The sequence below is a fragment of the Rhagoletis zephyria genome, unplaced genomic scaffold (assembly GCF_001687245.7).
Source record: "Rhagoletis zephyria isolate East Lansing unplaced genomic scaffold, Rhagoletis_zephyria_1.1 Rzeph_scaffold_00088, whole genome shotgun sequence".
In the NCBI taxonomy this organism is placed as follows: Eukaryota; Metazoa; Arthropoda; class Insecta; order Diptera; family Tephritidae; genus Rhagoletis; species Rhagoletis zephyria.
In genome coordinates, this window is record NW_016157172.1 from 104093 (window position 1) to 123592 (window position 19500).

The window sequence follows — 19500 nt, forward strand, 5'->3', positions numbered from 1 at the left end:
ACATTATTAAAATGCCATTCAATTGTCGCTACAATTTTTCTTACTTGGTGCTTGGAAGTTCCAAAGGATTCGAGTGATCACGAAGCCTTTTCCGTATGCGCAGCACATCAGTTTTGGGACCAACATTTTCATCGTTGTAAAATAAATCAACGCTTATGTCCATTTTACTTTTTATTTGAAAAAAAAACACTCTCTCGTAAACATTAAGTAAAGTATATTTTAATTTTTCGCCACAAAATCATCAGCTGTTTAATTATCTGTCAAATCGTCACTTTTTTAGGTTGGCAACATCAATACAACTTCAACTTAAGTGAGTTGTAATTCGTAATGCCAAAAAAGAGTTAAGTTGTTTTAAAGTTGAGTTGTTTCAATTTCAATTCAACTGAGTGGAGTTGTAAACCGTAATAGGGACTTTAATTTGAAAAAGGTTTCGCTTAACATAAAAAACGTTTCATTTAATTTGAAAACGGTTTCCCTTAACATGAAAAAGGTTTCATTTAATTTGAAAAAGGTTTCGTTTAATTTGAAAAGGGTTTCATTTAAACTGAAAATGCTATATATACATATATATACTATATATACTATAAATACAGCTTACTCTTCCACGCAAAAATCTGCAATATGCTAGTCTTCCACGCGAATAGTAAAATGTGCTAGTCTTCGACGCGAATAGTGAAACGTACTATTCTTCCACGGTAATTTGAGAAGTTCTATTCTTCGTTGGGTGCGACGATATATTCAAGCCAAAAATATTAAAAAACAAAAAAAAATTCTTAATATTTTCATAAAATAACTTTTTTTGAAAAAAAAACATAGATAATGTTAAAGAAATGTATATCATTTAGAAAGTGCAAGTTCTTACCTTTAATTTGATATACTTATTTTATTATGCTTTGCTTTTGAGTCTTCAGAATTCAATGATGATAAAAAAATAAAAATGCATTTGGTAGCAAGTGCCAGGTGTTGTGTGAGGTGATATCATAGTTTCTTTTTCGCAGAACTTCTTTCTGCGTAGGCGGCCTTCGGCCGCGCACAGGGCTCATAACCTTACAAAGTATAATTCTCCTTTCTGTATTGCCAAAATAGGGGCGAAAGCGTAAGAGTGATATGATATTTTTTGCACAGAATTTCTTTCCACTTCCAGCGGAAACCGTACACTTTCCAAAAAATTCCGTTAACTCTCCTTGTTTAATTATGTGTACATTTATGTACTTATGTGTACATTTATATTTTTTATTATCACTGAATTCTTTGACATCATTACGTCTTTAATCGGTTAGGTAGTTTAGAAAATATTAATATTTTAAAATATCAAAACATTTTATTTCAGCCTCTTATATCTACCTTACTTTTCAATTGCACCAAATAATATTTGTATAATTGAAATCATCGTAAAAAATACTATCGATCTGCATTTTTAGTTTTTCCATAGCTGAACGGTTGGCTATCTAGATGTATGCACTTTGTTTAAAAAATGTTTATTATTTTTTTATGAAAATATAACTTACTATTAAAAAAAACCATGTAAATCCAAATTTCAAACTATGTAGAACATTTCTAAAAATTCGGCGTATTTTAACAAATGTTGATCACAATTTTAAACATTTTAATCTGATTTCTTAGAATTGTTTTGAGTAAGCAGTTTTGGAGTAACAACTTAAAAAAAAAAATAATAATTTACCAAAAATCAAAGGCAAGTCCTACCTACTTAAAGTTTGCACTTTGAATTGAATGGGCTACAAAACTGCATACTCGGAATGTTGCTAAGAAATCTAATTAAAAAGCTCAAAACTTTGATGAAACTTTGTGGAACTTAGTTAATTTTTGTACACGTATAAAAGTTTGGCTTACATGGTCTTTGTTATATAACGAGCTACACTTTCATAAAAATATAATAAATATTAAATAATCGAAAGGGGAATAGGCAGTTAGAATCGTTTCATGAAAAAAACTTAACAAATCATTATAAAAACTTAAAAAAATTCTGACAAGAGAGATAGACTGCAATATAGCGAGAGTAAATACATGAGGTCTGTCACGTACATATGGGTATTTCCATACGTCACATATGTGACAGTCGTACGTTTCAATGAGATACAAACAGGGAAAAACATTTGTTTTCTTTTACTTTTTTTGGACCCTTGTATAGGACATAATTAACTATTTAACCGAAAAATAAAAACAATCGAACTGCATGGTCCTTAAATATACGCAACTAGCAGACCCGGCGAACTTCGTCCCGCCCAAAATTAATTTTTTTATTGAAATATTTGGTCCAACGTTTTCGCCAGCAACTCACGTTCATGTTTGGTTTTGTGGCCGACAGAAGGCATATCCCCATTGCCGTCTTAAATAACCTGACGAAAGCGTTATACCGGGAAGAAGTCCTTGCGGCTCGATAGTGAATCGTCCTTGAATCTGTATAGTATAGTTGGTGGCAATTTACAAACTGGTGAGTATCATTGGTCCACATTCTGTTTAGTCACCGTAAAGCAAGGACTGCAATAGTTCTGATGGTTGATTTAACGGAAGTAATTTAACTTTGATCCCTGGTGCCTCCGAGTCGACGATTTTTAGCAATAACTCGGCTCCAGCGCCACTAAAAATTATCATTAAAATCGTTTCGGTCGTTTAGGAGGAGTTAAGCCACCAGAATAAGTCTTTTATATACTGACACTCTTCGGCATTTTTTCCCATACAAAAAAACTCTCACGCATTCGTTATACGGAGAAAATGCGCAACATCATCAGCGAAAAAAATGTTCAAAAATCAACGGTATCTTATAGCCATTAAAAACTTGCACTTTATGATACTGAAATTGAACTACAAAACTGCATACTCAAAATTTGGTACAAAAAAATTTATTACGAAAAAAAACACACTGTATTCTGGGTGTATATATTTACAGATAGGTAAAAGTTTCAATATGTTTGGAAAGCGCCACTTCCCTTTTCCAGTAGCCCCAAATTCTCTATACCAATTTCCAGGACATTACCACAAATACTTTCAGAGATATACGGTATGAAAAATTCGATATGCATGGGTGATGCCACGCTCCCTTAACATATCCAAAGTCTGCAGTAGGTGTTCAAAATTTCAAAAAATCAGTACAGCCGTTCGCGAGATCACTTCTTATAAAAAGAAGGAGCTTCTCTTTATATAATTAGTGTAGGTAACACAGGGCAACACCGATTTTGACGCGGCAAATGTTGAAGCTGGTTTTGATAGGCCTTTTTTTTGCTGATTAAGAATCCGTAAGTATAAAGTTTCCATCAGCTCCAGATTTTGAGAAAAATGTGATGAAAGTGTAAAAAAATCGCTTTTTTTGCAATATTTGAGAAGCTCTAGCAATGAAACGAATCCCTGAAAACACCATTCTTGCACCTTGACCCTAAGGTTACCTTTAGTCACTTATTTAACAGCTAACACTGATTTTACACCATTTTTGACGATAAAGAGTAAATGCGTATAGGTGACCATTAGGGCAAGGTGCAGGAATAGTACTTTCAGGGATGGTAGTCTGTAGTTCTAGCTTTAATTTAAGCCTAAGTGGAAGGTTCTATCACCTTTTGCTTAATTGCGGTAGGAACTCAAACTTCCCGAAATCAGTTATTCCTGTTCAACAAATGACTATAAGGGCTGGTTTCTCCAACTCAACTTAACTTAGTTAAGCCAATTTTCTCGACTCAGTCAAGAATAAGCTGTGTAAAACGTAGGCTAACTTTTGACTTAAGTCCAAAAGTGGCTAAGCTAAGTTAAGTTGAGTTGGAGAAACCAGCGCTAAGTGACCATCAAGCAAAGGTGCGGGAACTTGCTTTAATCAAAGCCTAAGTGGAAGGTTCTACCACCCTTTGTTTCTTTGCTAGAGCTTCTCAAATATTGCAAAAAACTCGATTTTTTGACAATTTGACCTCGTTTTTTCTTAAAATCTGGAGCTGATGGTAACTTTTTGCTTACGGATTCGTAATCAGCGCAAAAAAATCTGTCAAAAAGCGTTAACATTTGCTGCATCAAATTTTTTTCCATTTTTGTTGGCCTGTATAATAAGTATTGTTGAATAGGCAATACCCGCATGTTTGCGGCGCCTTCAAACACCTTTCGAACTGGAAAACAATGACTCGATTCGATTGAAGATTTTTTTGAATTGATCGGTTCTGGTCCAGCTATCAGAAAAAATATCATATATGTTAACCCAGCGAATAAGCTACCTACGTGCTAAATTTCAAGCAAATCGGATCAAGACTGTTGACTCACTTAACGGAAAAAATGAATCCTATATGCTAATCTAGGCAAAAGGCTACCAACGAACCAACTGCATTTTTTTTAATCATAGCCCCAACTATCGGAAAAATTAAAACTTTGTGCACTCCTTCTTCTAAACACGTTTCCAAAAAAGCAGCACCCATTCGAATCGGTTATGAAACATAGGAGAAAATTGTTCCCAATTGATTCAAGCTCCCAATGAAATTCACAATTATCCGAAATTTTCCAAGCTTTCGTCGAAAAAATTAAAATTTTTTGCGTTCTTCCGGATTTTTCCGAGTTTTCCACTTAGAATTTCGTTCAGTAGCTGTGTGTTATTTTTATTCTTCCTGAGTTCACCCAGCACAAATTGCCAATCGTGACTGTGTAAGCCAATGTTTAATATTTTGACGGTGGCATAATTTCCCCAGCACACTAAAAGTGCAACATCAAAGAACTCGGATTACCATATTCGAAGCAACCCAGCCATAGCAGCGAAATAAACGTAAGCTCCAAATGTTTTTATTTGTCTTTTTTTTTTTTTAATAAATATTCCATAAGTTTTCCGCAAACAAATAGCTTCTTCATATCCATCATCTGGAAAACAAATACAACAAAAATCTCAAAGTGGACCACTCATTCTCGTGCTATGCGCCGTCGGACGTACGAAAGTTTGGCATACATATACTTAGAAATATTTATTTTTAATAACGATCAGGGAGATATTCGATGTAAATAAGCTTGTTTAAATTATAAAATTTTTGTTTTAAAATACCACCATTCGCTATTATCCACACCTTTTTGTGGAATTTAGATACCATTTTAGGAAGTCTGATCGAATTCTTTCCCTTTTCTCCTGCTACCAAAAACTGTCCCTGTGGGTGGGAGAGTCAAATTTTAGAAAAAAGGTACTTACAAAATCTTTAATAATTGAATCATGCCATAGGGTACGTTTTATATGTATGCAAACGTTTCAATTACGTGAAAAATATTTTTTTTTGTAAATTTTCATGGCCAATTCAATTAAAAAACATTTTTATTTTTTTTATTCATTGCAGCCATTCGTTTTGTATTTAGTTATTGCATATATGTACATACATACATATATTTTTCTCTGCACGATTCATTTCGTTTGTTGTTTCGTCTGTAACTACTAAACTACTGTAGTGTACTATCGCCAAAGTGAACTCAGCCGTTTTGTTTTCGTATTGTACCGAACTGTTGAAGTAATAAACGAAACGAAATAGTAACGTACAATATAGTTTATTTTCGTACACTGGTACGTACCTTCATTTAATTTTTTTCAAACTTTCAGGAATTAAAGTACAAAAAAAACTAAGAATGTTTTGTTCCAGGATGTTTTGATTCGTATGCCTTTGTGGGCGTGGCTGCTGCCTGAAATTCGAAAAAAGGCAATTTTTTAAACTACCACTGAGGCCGCACTACTCAGTCCATGTCATTGATGTGGATATCAGTAGAAGGGCGTTCAAACAAGCTATCTAACGCTATCTTTTGTGTTTATAAAATATAAATATGTCATAACGTTATCGCTCGAAAACTTAAAATTGGGCTGCTAAAAATAAAAATTTGGGGCATTTTCTCAAAAACTGGTCAGTCGATTTTATTCTAGGTTTCCACAAGTCTAGCCCAAAACCTTAGCTTTCATATGGTATATAGCTTATATCTGGGAAAACTCTTGTTGTGGAGATATTACGATTCAAATAGAAAAAACTTCGCTCCAAAAAGGGTCAAATGGTTAAAAATTAACATATTCGTCTAATTTTGTTACTTTAAGATATAAAAATAACATACCTAGTTCCCCGAAAAAAATTTCTCATTCCCCGAATGCTACTTAAACGGAAATTCCCTGCGAATCGGGGAATTTCCCGCGAGTTGACAAGTCGAAGGATGCAGCTGTGCTAATCACTTCGTACATGTCTTGGAAACCACAATTTGTGTGTATTTTAAAGTTTTTTTTTCAGCCACATGCCAAAATTGTTACATTTTTCCCCATTTTAATTGCAGGTATGTACAGAGTATTTAACTATGCTACATGGGTTTATCACCCGCACTTAACCTCCCTAGGAAGACGCGTACAATATTACCTACAGTTGTACATAAATATGTATGTATGAATGCATTTAGTTCACCCAATGTGCCGCTACTACTTACATACATATGTATATATTGCCACTCAGCAAAACTACTTGAGAAAAAAGCATTAGTTTAATAGCACGAGTACAACACCGTACACGCGATAGAAGTAAAACTTCTTAAAAAAGCACATGTGTGCCCCCCACACCCGGTAGAAATCTTAACAAAAATAAACTACGATACAATCAGGCGAATACAGTTGTTTATTGTATCCAAAGTTGGTACCAAGTTGATAAGTTTTTATCATTTCTCATAATTTTTTTATATTTTTAATTTTTTTGAATACAAAGGATATGATCATTCTTTTTCGCTTTATTCCGTATTCGAAAAACTATGTGTTTTAATGGACACATCGATTTGAATACATAATTTATATTTAGATAACATTTTTAGCAACTTATTTCAGAAAAATAAAACATTTAGATTATTGTTTGTATTTTCGTCGATTTTAAATGTGCTACCCTAAAATAATTGATATCAAACAAAACACCTCTTTGAGGTAAACTTTCCGGGTGACGAAAGCTGAACTAGAAACACAAAATTTATGATATCAATTTCTTGACGAAAATTATACGCATTTTTTAACTGCCTTTGAAACGTACGGAAAATCTTTTTTTATTTATTCGGAACGTTGCGAAATTCCGCTTACTGCTAGAAACACAAACTAAAAAACAGAACTTTTGCAACGATTCGTACGAATAAAAAAGATTTTCCCTACGTTTCAAAGGCAGTTAAAAAATGCGTATAATTTTCGTCACGAAATTGATATCATAAATTTTGTGTTTCTAGTTCAGCTTTCGTCACGCGAAAATTTTACCTCAAAGAGGTGTTTTATTTGATAAACTAGACAGTGAACTAAAAATACTTTACAAACTGTTAAAATCTGCAATTTCAAATATTTGAATTGACCATAAAAAACTCGGGTTACGAAATCGTTTTTTCGCAAAATTTTTCGGAAAAGTTTTATTTCCTCCTTAAAGGTGAAGTTAGTAAGGTAAAAACAAAAAGTGCGCGTTTAGGAAAAGGATTTTTTCTAATTAATTTTTGAATTCTTTAACCTGGCTCCAAGAGTTTGCCAAGAGAGTGGCATCTCGAAATTTGTAATTTTATCAACGCTTAAGTTTTGGCTCTACTTTTCTACCGTGGTCGCCTGGGAGAGGATAGACCGTCTGAGCTTATCGGAGCTCGAATTATACTTGCCCTTTTTCCATTTGCTTGTGCGCCAATTGCATTAGGAGTGGAACTGGGACTATTACCTATTAGGATTAGGACTATGTAGTACCCATTAATCGAAATAGAAGATCATGACGGTATCGAAAATTGCCTGAGATGACCAAAGCCAAATAAGTTTTAGTCAACACTTTTGCAATGAAATTACAGATTTTTAATTTTAATATATTACAACTAAAACTTTCTGGAGCTAGAAAAGTTCTAGAGCACTTGAAAAGAGCTATAAAAATAGTTAGGAGCTAAAGCCCAATTTTCGGAGCTAAATAAAAAAATAAAGAGCTAAATCTAGCTCCACTTAAAACCAAAAGTCTCTTAGAAATGAGCAAAGAAGATACCTACAAACTTACTGCAGTGTGCATAGGGTACTGGCCCGTAGGGATACATGTTGAAAGGATTGGATTGCCCTTCAACAGGTTCAGTCGCAGTTGCGATGACCCTGGCTCAAAAGAGGCAGTCGAACACTTCGTGTGCGAGTGTCCAGCCCTGGCAAGGATGAGGCTTAACACACTCGGCAAGCCATTCCTGCCACCAAATGGTTGCAGGTTGTAAGAGTTGTGGAATCAAAATGCCAAACTTGCTTGTCACCAGGGTGACAATCCACTTAAACCAACCTAACATTCATCTGAACCACTACCAAACTGTCAATACTGCACAAGATTGGCAATTTACACAAGATTGTAACTGTATGCTTGATGTTTTGGATTTTTTAGTGCAATCATACGCCTAGCGGATCGATGTAGGCATTTGGAATATTGTTGAGCCATTCAGCGTCTTGCTAGAGCAGGGGTCCCCAAACTTTTTTCACCGCGGCACCTTTTTAGTGGTAAAAAAATTTCGCGGCACCCCTCCTATTCATATGTCTACGAAAACAAGAAAACACAATTCAAACTTTACGCTCATTTAGCTTTAATGTGAGGACTGAAATTGTTATGATGATTTCATTATTTCCCTTAAGTTTATTGGGAGCTTTGCCAATTTTACCCTGAAATCATTGGACGCCGACGCTGTTTTAACCAACTACACAAAAAGGAGAAGGTTATCAATTCGTCGAAATATTTTTTATTATTATTATTTTTTTAATGTATTGTACCGCATAACTTTGGACCACGTTTTTTTTTTTTAAGGAAATGTGTTCCATTCTAATTTGGTTTACAGGAAGAGATTAACGATAATCGTAAAATTTTTATATGGGAATTGAAGTCGGTTTTGTTTTTTGCTTAAAAATTACTTGTTTATGTAAGCATTTGTTGAAAATGCGGTCTCACATAGAAATGTAAAAGTAAAAGTCACTAGTATTTTTAATGCAATTTTGCCAACAGCAGTGTTTTCTGCATACACTTGCCTCCAGAACTCTGTTTTCACTGATGTCCAGAAGGTTTCCAAAAGGTTAATTTGTCATCTCGGTAGGTTTACTTTTCGGGTCACGTGAAAACGGGTATGTTATCCAGCTGAAGGCATCCTCAGATTCAATGTTGGGGAAAACATTCGTCAATGGTTTCTTCTAAACCTTCCAAGTTAACGCTGGTAATTCGCGTTAACGCTAAGAAAATAATTTTGACAGTCAATTTCACGAAAGCACTTTAAGTGAAAAATTATTTAAATTTTTTGAATTTTATATGGAAATTGACAGAAAATAAAAATCATTTTCCATTTAAATTGCTGTTATCAATTTTCTTAGCGTTAACTTCAAAGTTACATACGTTTTTCTGATTTACTTTGTTTATTTATAGGGGTTTCATACAAATTGCTAGAAATTCTAAAATATACATTTCACCAATAAAAATATCTCGACGTGCTAGGAAAACCAAAGATGTATTTTATTTAATTTCACAGACCTCTGTTGTCTTCGCAGCGTCATCCAATACGGGTGTTGATTCGCGCTTTCGCAGTGTGTTTGTGAAGTTCCAATGAATAAGTAACAAATACACGTGCGCGAAGCTGCTGCGCTTGTTACGAGAAAAGCCCAGCCAGCAAAAAATCCGAAAGTTAATCGGAAAACGAGAAGAAAAGTGGATGAAACGCGGATTAGGTCTGCGGAAGTACCGAAAGGGGTTGTGAAAAGGGTACGATCAGTGATCGGACTTCTACCACATTGTGGTAGATCTGCTACTTTTTTGGGCATCTACCACATCTACCACACAAGGTCTAAAATCTACCACATATTCGCGTTTTTGAGTAGTTTTATTTTTGATCGACATAGTTTTCTTGGTTTTAAGAGCAAAAATTGTCCAACACTAACACTTACAACGAAGCCGATTGGGAGGATAAAATAAACTTTAAAATAGTAAATTTTCTCAATAATCAATTTTTCGATAGGAAACGTGGTTTTATTCTATTAAATTGCAAAACTTACCATTTGTAAAAAGAATTAATAGCAAAAATGTTAAAAAACGGCGATTTTTGTGAAAGTAAATATTAGCAAATTTCAGTGCATCTAAAGTTTCTAAGGCGTTGTTTACTTTTAGTTTAGAATTGTTGTAGATTCTAATTAAAATGTTTGCAATTTAGGTGAAACCTTTCAGATTTTTTTTAATTCTTGTACAAAGTTTGATCCAGAACCAGAGATCTACCACATTTTTTTCCAGATTCTACCACACAAATTTTTTGAAGTCCGATCACTGGGTACGATTTCGGCTAGTTTTCTGAAAATTTTCTGATTCAATTTTTCGTTGGAAAAACGTACTGGGGAACTACTCTTAAGAGCGAGAAAAAACTATCATTACTGGTTGATAGTTTGCAGCAATACCATCGATAGTGACAAGCGCTACTATCGATAGTACAATCGATAGTTGATGTAAATGTTAACAACTTTCAGAATTAACCGGGACGGCATCGAAATACAAAAAAAAATATATATTTGGGGAAAAAATAAACACGCTTAGGGACGTTTTCTCAATTAACCATTAACTTTAAAGCTCACTTTATATTTAAGGGTTGCTGTAAAATTGATAGTTGTGCCTAAAGTAAATCATTTGATTGTCAGTTTTTAATTTGTTTGCAGCCAAGAAACATACAAACGTCAAAACCCGACAATAGAAACGCTTTACTTTAGACATACATAGCTATAAAGTTTAAAACGGACTTTAAATGTAAATTGAGCTGTAAAGTTTAACTTTGTTGAGAAAACAAAGAGACAATTTTGAATATATAACTACAAAAGCCCGAATGGGCCTTATTCTTAACTTATGCCGAAATAAATCATTATAATAATGGCAAAATTTCATATTTAGTATCACTTTTAGTAAAAAATTTGCAAACATACCAAACCAACGTGAAACTGCACAAAATGGAGAAATTATGAGCAAAATCGGTTGTGCTAGAGGCGTTCACAGTGGCGGATCCAGTGGGGGTTGGGGTTTTGTGTCCGTCACTGGCTGAAACATGAATAAAAAGGTGTAACCATTACCCCTGCAAAAGATCTCGAGTATTCTAGTCTATTGAGAGCAAAATAAAGTTTGTAAAATGTCTTGTTTACATCAAATAAAACTTAGCAAAAAATTCGGGTCAAATGAGGCCGTACCATTTTGAGATTTTTCAAATTTCAAATTTCTTGAGAAATCGAATTTTGCAAAAATTATTATTCCATATTTATACAAATCATTTTTAAAGTATATTTGTAACTATTTATATAAATATGTATTTTTTCAGAAATGGAAATCATTCCTGAAGGTAAACATTTTCGTTTGGTGCAAGAATCTGAGCTTCCAGAAATTTTGGAGTATTTGGAAAGATACTTACCGGAATCACTAAAGGTATGTTTGCGCTTATATTTGTCAAAAAGCTGTTTGGTTATACTTCCCTTTGAAGTAGAAAAAATAATAATATAAAATACAATGCAATATTAGTAATATGTAATGTATATGTGTGCATAAATAAAAAATAACAAAATAAGTACATACAAATGTCTAATAAAAATTGCTTATGACTGCCAAGAGGATAGCGTGCAAATGAATTTGGCGACCTTACCTTGCGGTAAATTGTGGCGCGAAATGCGGCGCCTCCGTTTTCAAGTCTATTTATGTACCTATGTATGTAACTATGCGCAAAGACATAAATACTGCTGTGCATTTTCATACCTGGTTGGCACACGTTTTGGCCAACAGCTCACAGACAACGCCCATTTCGTGTTGGCATAAGCGTGTTTAATACCTTTTAAAAAGCTTCACGTGACCTCTTCTAATCATGTGTACATATGTAAGTACATACATGTACAATTGACTGCATCACTCCCCATAAAAAAAAAATTAGTACCGTGTTTCCATTGGATTTATAAAATCTATTATATGATAATGGCCTTATTTATAAAAAATAAAATAGGGCCACTATCTTGTTGCAGCCAAGATAGGCACCCGCCTCTGTGCAAGAAAAAATGTGCGCCAAATATGCAAGGAAAGCTTAACATCGAAAAGCTGCAATCACAACAGACAGCCCATGCATTCGCTACTCGACTCTCACACCTGCTCTCAGAGAGCACTCTTCAACAAACCGACATATGCGAACAGTGGAACCACATTTCCCGCTCAGTAAGTACCGCCGCTGAAGCTGCAGAGCAAAACGATGCCGCCTACAGGGCCACGCTGCGATCAGGCGCAACGCGCGCTATGTGGGACCGCTATAGGGATCTGAAGACGGAAGCGAGAAGTATTTGCCGCAATTAGAAGAGAGAGGCGAAGAGTGCGAAGAGCTTGAAATGCTGGCCGATCTAGTTACCGATGTTCAGAACGTATTTAAATTATGGAGGGAACACTTTTCCGCCCTACTGATCGGTAGCAACACGGAAAGTTGTGGGGAAGAAGAACCCGAGCCCCCACTCGATGATGTCGGAGTCGATGTTCCTACGCCTGACTATGACGAGGTACGACTAGCAATTACGCCAGCTGAGCTATTCAAGTACGGTGGCGAGGAGTTGATAAGGTGCATGCATTAACTCTTATGCAGAATATGGCTATGGATGAATGCATGCCCGACGACTGGAATTTAAGTGTGCTCTGTCGAATCCACTAGAAAGGCGACCCCCCATTCACGCCAACTACCGCGGGATCAGCTTCCTAAGCATAGGTTACAATGCCTTATCGAGCGTATTGTGTGAAAGACTGAAGCCCACCGTCAATGAACTGGTTGGGCCTTATCAGTGTGGCTTTAGGCCTGGAAAATTCATCATAGATCAGGTATTCACAATACGCCAAATCTTGGAAAAGACCCGCGAAAGAAGCATCCACACTCACCACCTACTTATCGACTTTAAAGCCACTTTCGATAGCACTAAAAGGAGTTGCCAATACGCCGCTATGTCTGAATTTGGCATCCCCTCAAAACCCATACGGCTGTGTAAAATGACGTTGAGCAATACCACCAGCTCCGTCAGAATTGGGAAGGACCTCTCCGAACCGTTCGCCACAAAACGGGGTTTCAGACAGGGCGACTCCCTTTCATGTGACTTTTTTAATCTGATGTTGAAGAAGATAATAAAAGCTGCAAAACTGAACCGCACAGGAACAATTTACTACAAGGCCGTGCATTTTCTGGCTCGTGCCGATGACATCGACATCATCGGTAACAAAAATCGCGAAGTCTATTCTGCCTTTTCCAAGTTGGATAAAGAAGCAAAGCGAATGGGTCTGGTGGTAAACGAGGACAAGACGAAGTATCTCCTGTCATCAAACAAACAGTCAGCACATTCGCGCCTTTTGTACCCACGTCACTGTTGACAGTTATAATTTCGAAAAAGTAGAGAATTTCGTTTACTTGGGAACTAGCATTAAAACCGATAATAATGTCAGCATGGAAACCCACCGCAGAATCACTCTTGCCAACAAGTGCTACTTTGGACTGAGGAGAGATGGGCACGGGCCTAAATTTTCAGGCCCGGCCCGGCACGAGTGCAATAAGTCACTCATCATGCCCGTGCTGGTATATGNGCAGAATCACTCTTGCCAACAAGTGCTACTTTGGACTGAGGAGAGATGGGCACGGGCCTAAATTTTCAGGCCCGGCCCGGCACGAGTGCAAAATCAACTTTCAAAAACACGCACAAGCCCGCACGTTAAAAATTTTAGGGGGCCCCGGCCCGGCCCGACCCGGTACGACGGGACACGCCCTAGCCCGGAAATAAAGGGCCAACTTTTATTGTATGTATACATATGTACATATTTTTAATTTTGTGTTTATTTCCATATGTATATTTACTTAAGCAAACCAATATTGTACATCAAAGGTTTTTATAATATATTTTCTGGGAAGTAGAAAAAGTGGAAGGTATTTTGTGTACAGATATTTATGTAAACAAAACTACTAAGTATCATATATTTTCTAACGGTTTCCAAATATTTATTTTTTTGCTTTTCTCTTATCAAAAGAGTTTTAAATATGTACAATTTTTTTTGTATAAAAATAAAAGCCCATTTAAATTTTTAGTATTAGCAACGGGCTTTTTCGTGCCTTTTCGTGCTTTTATGAAATTTTACTGAACGCCCAGGCCCGCACGAGTTCGTGCTGACAGCAAATATTCCGGCCCGTACCCGCCCGTGCCCATCTCTACTGAGTAGGCAATTCAGGAGTAAAGTTCACTCTCGACGTACGAAAACCACACTCTATAAGTCACCCATTATGCCCGAGCTGGAATATGGCGCAGAAGCATGGACAATGACAAAATCCGATGAGGCGGCTCTTGGAGTATTCGAGAGAAAGATTTTGCGGAAAATTTACGAGCCTTTACGTGTTGGCGACGGCGAGTCCCGCAGACGATCGAACGGTGAGCTGTATGAGCTTTACAACGACATGGACATAATGCAGCGAATTAAAATACAGCGGCTCCGCTGGCTTGGCCATGTCGTTCGAATGGACACCGACGCTCCAGCTCTGAAAGTATTCAACTCGGTACCCGCTGGTGGTAGCAGAGGAAGAGGGAGTGTTGCTTTCGATTTGTTTTTTTGGGCAAAGTTTATTTAAACGCGCCGAGTTTGATATAAATTGATAACTCGGTTACCGATATACACATTCTTGGTCATAAGTGGGCGGAGCTACGTCCAAAATCCAAAAATTTAAAATATTCGAAATTTTCGTGTTTCTGTAAATTACCGTTATATGTGAGGTGGGCGTGGCTATTGCCCGATTTCAAAGGTCTTCAACAAATTTCTTAGCTGGATCCTAAGCAAGGCTCGTACCGAGTTTGGTATGTATTGTGAAGCGGCGCTAAGATACAGTATTTCATCATAAATGGGCGGGGCCACACCCCTTTTCCAAAAATTTCATAATAATATTACTTCGCACCAAATTTCTACTTCACAATGTTCAACAATTTGGATCCAATACTTACTGAAATATCATAGTTTTTGCATTTTTCGAAAATACCGTTATCTGAAAAGGGGGCGTTGTTACAGTCCGATCTCGCTCCTTCAATTGCAACCTACCTTCGTACCAAATTTCGTCGAGATATCTCAATTTTTTTAATATTTTTATTGAGCTTTGTACCACGATTTTTTATTAGGAAAAACTGAAAAAGCAACAAAGTCTAAGCGGTAGAAGTTATAGCAGCTATTTCGGAGATCACCACATCTCTTCATCAGACTTCTTTTATCTAGACTTCAGCAGGGATCGGACCTGCGAATTCGATGTTCAAAGTCAGAAGCATTAACCACTGTACATCCCGTAAACTTTTGTTGCTAATTCATTTTCCTTATTCAACCAACTACTATCAAGTGCAGCTGATTTGCCGCTATTTAAACTCGACAGCGTGGTTTTTGTTGTCAATTCTATACATCCATTTGCTTATTTTTGCTTTTGTATAGTTTTAGGCAGGCTCTTCCTAAACTATGTATTTGTCAATGTTATTGTGGCTTATTAACATTTTCCTCGAGTTATCGTGCATACGGACAGACGGACGGACGCACAGACAGGCATGGCTTAATCGACTGCTCTTTTCATTCTGATCATTTATGTATACATTTGCCTACATCTATCTCGATTCCTTTTGGCGGTTACAAACAACCGTTATGCGAACAAAGTTATAATACCCTGTGCACAAGTTCACTCGGGTATAAAAACGCAAAAAATGCAAAAAACAGCACTGGTTGCTTTGTTAATGTTAATGTTTTTTTTTTTAAATATTGTCCATACAACAAAACCGGATACTATACATACATCAGAGTTCCAGTTTTGATCTAAAACTTACACATACATATCTGTGCTCGTATGGAATAGTCCTTATGTCCGGAAGCAGGCTTTCGAAAAAGGCGGCATTCCCTTTATTCTTTAAACGACAAAGAATTTTTTGATGAGACTAAGGGCCAAATTCACAGTGCGTAGTTAACTTGGAATCGATGTTAACTAAAGTTTTTCAGTACAAAAATCTGTAGTTAACTGCCGATTCTGAGTTAACTACGCACTGTGAATTTGGCCTTTAGTAAGAATATTGACTTCGTAATATCGGAACCATTTCTTGCACGTTTATTTGCCAAAAGTTATTCAACGGCTCGGCGCCTGTAAGTCATTCGCTGCGAATGCTGCATTATACTAAAGCCAGGCTTTTGACATAAGCTACTATTCCATACGTACACAGATATGTATGTATGTACATACCAAATTTGCCACAGGGCGAAGACGACATCGTTACGACGTCGCTCTGGCGAAGTAGTTTTGGTGAACTCGAAACGAATCCGTTTCTTCGAACCCACAAGTTTTTTGAAGAACCTTCGGTCTGGGTTGGACAAGTTCCACGCCACATTAATATATATCTAAGTAAAAATAAAAGTCATTCATTTGGATAGTAAACCGTTTTTGTTATGACAATTTTATATTATGCCAGAATATGTAATCCACAATGTACACTTGTACTCAGAAAATTAAGCCGCCTACATCTTTTTTTCAGTATTCATAATATTCTTCATATTAAATTTTTAAAATTTTTTTTTTATATAGGTACAGTTTACTCTATTGGCCTAATTAACAAAAAATACAATTTGTGGGTATGAAGTTTTTTTAAATTTGATATAAAACTATATTTTACTTTAAATTTGGTATAAATTTAGAGCATCGTTTTTCAGTTCGCTAGTATATCGTTTTTGTGGGCTGCGGGGGAGTCGTTTTTGCGACCTCCTGCCGAGTCGTTTAGCGACCCGCCGGTAAAGCTTTGGTTTCCTCGAAAAGCGGTGCCGTAATATTACGACCGTATCATACCGAACGCAATTCTCAACGCTAATAGCGGTACCGCTTTTATGTACAGCTAAATGAACGTAACGTAGACTAGCAAATGCCCGCTTGCTTCGCGGCGCCTAATAAGATCTTTTGCGTTGGCCAATTCAAAAATAGCGTTTAAAAGCAAAAGCAGTCTTAAAGTAAACATTTTTAGTTTAAAATGAAACGACTAAAAAGGGGAATCCTCCTCACACATATGCCAAGAATAGTAGCGCTGTGATTCCTTATGGAATCTAATCCCTTTCGATATAATGCGTTTTACCTATGGTCTTATTTCCACCTGTGAGATCTCTGCCAAGCGTGCGTAATATTCTTCTATGATCCTGCAACTTCAGCATTGGTCCGGTATACCATGTTAGCCAGTAAAAGTCCTTATACGGAAACTTAAGAGCACAGATGAGCGTTTTCAATTATAGGAAGGCCAAGAATCCTCGCTGCCCCACAGGATGAAAAATTTTCGCGTACATTCACTAAATGAGTCGTGTGATCTCATGAATATCGTTCAAATGAAGCCAGTGATATACCTATCGTGTTCCTTCTTGGACAGATGTGGTCGAATCGTTCCTTGTCAATTCGCTAATTTTACAATTCGTCTTAATATTTATGAATTGGTTTCTTTGAGTCTTACTGCTGTAATAATGGCCGCCTCGAGCAACTTCGTCAATCGGAGGTAGATGCAAGATCACGCTTACACAGTGTTACGGTCTTTATATGCATACTTGAACGCATCCTTGATTTAGCCATCTGAAAAGTAAATTCGTCTAAGATAAACATAGGGCCAAAGCAGAGCAAACCCCGTGGGGCTTTCTATATATTTCAGGTGCAGCGCCATCCATTGGGTGCCTTTTCTGCAAAACCTTTGCTTGTCATGAAATGAATACGCATTATGAATTCCAATCAGATTTTATAATAAACTAGCAGACCCGGCGAACTTCGTCCCGCCCAAATTTTTTATATATTTTATTGAATCTTTTTGGTCCAACATTTTCACCAACAATTCACGTTTACGATTTTCATTGGCACATTTGTCTGCTAAGATTAAGGTTTGGTGGTCATTTGCCGCTTTAAATAACCTAAGGAAAGTGTTATATCCGTTCTTGAAATTCTCCAGTTGTGCGGCATTTTATAGCACGGTTATTCGCAAAGCGATATAAATTTTTTCCTCTTCACTCCCTGGCGGCAACAATGACCCGGTTCTATAGTGAATGTCCTAGAAGCTTTACAGTATAGTAGGTGGCAATTTCAAAACGGGTGCGAATCATTGTTCTACAGAAATGCAATATACATATACTTATTTCAGACGAAATACCTTAAAAGTTTGAACGCATAATAATATTGAAAAATCACATCCATTGGGCCAATTGCAACGCAGGAGCGTTCGATATACTCAGTGGTGCAACAGGTCGATTTAATCTGACCTTCACGGCCCCTTTTCTCACTTGGCTATTTTTAGTAATAGCTCGACTTCAGCACCACTTGGCAGCACGATTTTGCAATAGTATTGCATACATATTTAAAACATTAGCCAAATCGGATCATAAATAAGATTTTTAGTAATAACTCAACTACAGCGCCAACTGTCGGATTAGATTGTGAAACTAAACCATCCAGAGGCCCACTCAAATACTCAAAAAGTTTCGTTAAAATCCGTACAACCACTTAGGAGGAGATCACTCACAAACACACCTACAGAAGAATAAAAAATTCATTCAAAGATAGCTAAAGGTCGGTACGTTTGTAGGCCTCACACCCCTTTTCAAATAGCCCAAATTTTCTCCATGAGTATATATATGCTAAAAAGCTACCTACGTACCGAATTTTAAGCAAATCGGACCGTAAATACGATTTTTTCCAATAGATCAGTCCCTGGTCCACTTCTCGGAAAAAACGGACCATATATCCTAATATAGGTGACAGGTAATAAGATCAACGGAAATAAGGTCAATTGACTTTATTTCCCACCCTGGTGCGAAATAAAGTCAATTGACATTATTACCTTTTTAAAAACGAAATAAAATCAATTGACATTATTTCTCTTTCAAACATTAAATTTGCTTAGCTTCGCGGCGGCCCGCGTTAGCGCTGTAACGCAGGTGGATTTACTTTTTGTATACGTTGAAATAAAATTTTTATATATTTTAAACATCGAGGGCTTATATTCAATAATACCCTCTATCTGCACATTTTTCACAAAGATGAGATTCTAATATAAAAATCCACCCAAGCTTTAACTGTCAACAGTGATATTAATGTTACCTTATATAACGACAGGTAATAAGTCCCACATGGTTTCTAAAATCACAAAATAGTTTTTGTGCAAATTGCAGATAGAGGGTATTAATGAATTCAAGCCCTCGATATTTCACCTTTTTATATTTGTAAGTTATTGGAAGCAGGGATGCTAACTTGGCTCAAACCGTACCATTTGTCCCTATTTTACTTCAAATGGCACTTAATTTTTCAATTTGGCATAATTTATTATTTCTCTCTTTGGCACATTTTGGCACTTTTTTATCCTCAATATGGCACCTCATAACTAAGGACAGTTGGCAGCCCTGATTGGAAGATTTCTGCTGTGTTATGGGGCAACAACTTGTCTGCAGTAAAAAAGCATATAATTTGTGTTTCAAAAGTGTGTGAAAACCAATCAATTAACTTATATGATCTCGGTTCCACAAATTT

The 19500-nt window shown here is 36.4% G+C and overlaps 1 protein-coding gene across 2 annotated transcripts in view; it reads left to right on the forward strand.

Moving 5' to 3' along the window:
• The window catches only part of LOC108374380 (uncharacterized), a 70923-nt gene that overhangs the window by 29761 nt on the left and 21662 nt on the right, over window positions 1–19500 (forward strand). For both annotated transcript variants that reach the window (XM_017630366.1, XM_017630372.1), the window contains exon 2: window positions 11275–11378. In XM_017630366.1, coding sequence (XP_017485855.1) covers window positions 11277–11378 — 102 coding nt within the window. In that variant the 5' untranslated portion in view covers window positions 11275–11276. The remainder of the gene's footprint in view (window positions 1–11274; window positions 11379–19500) is intronic.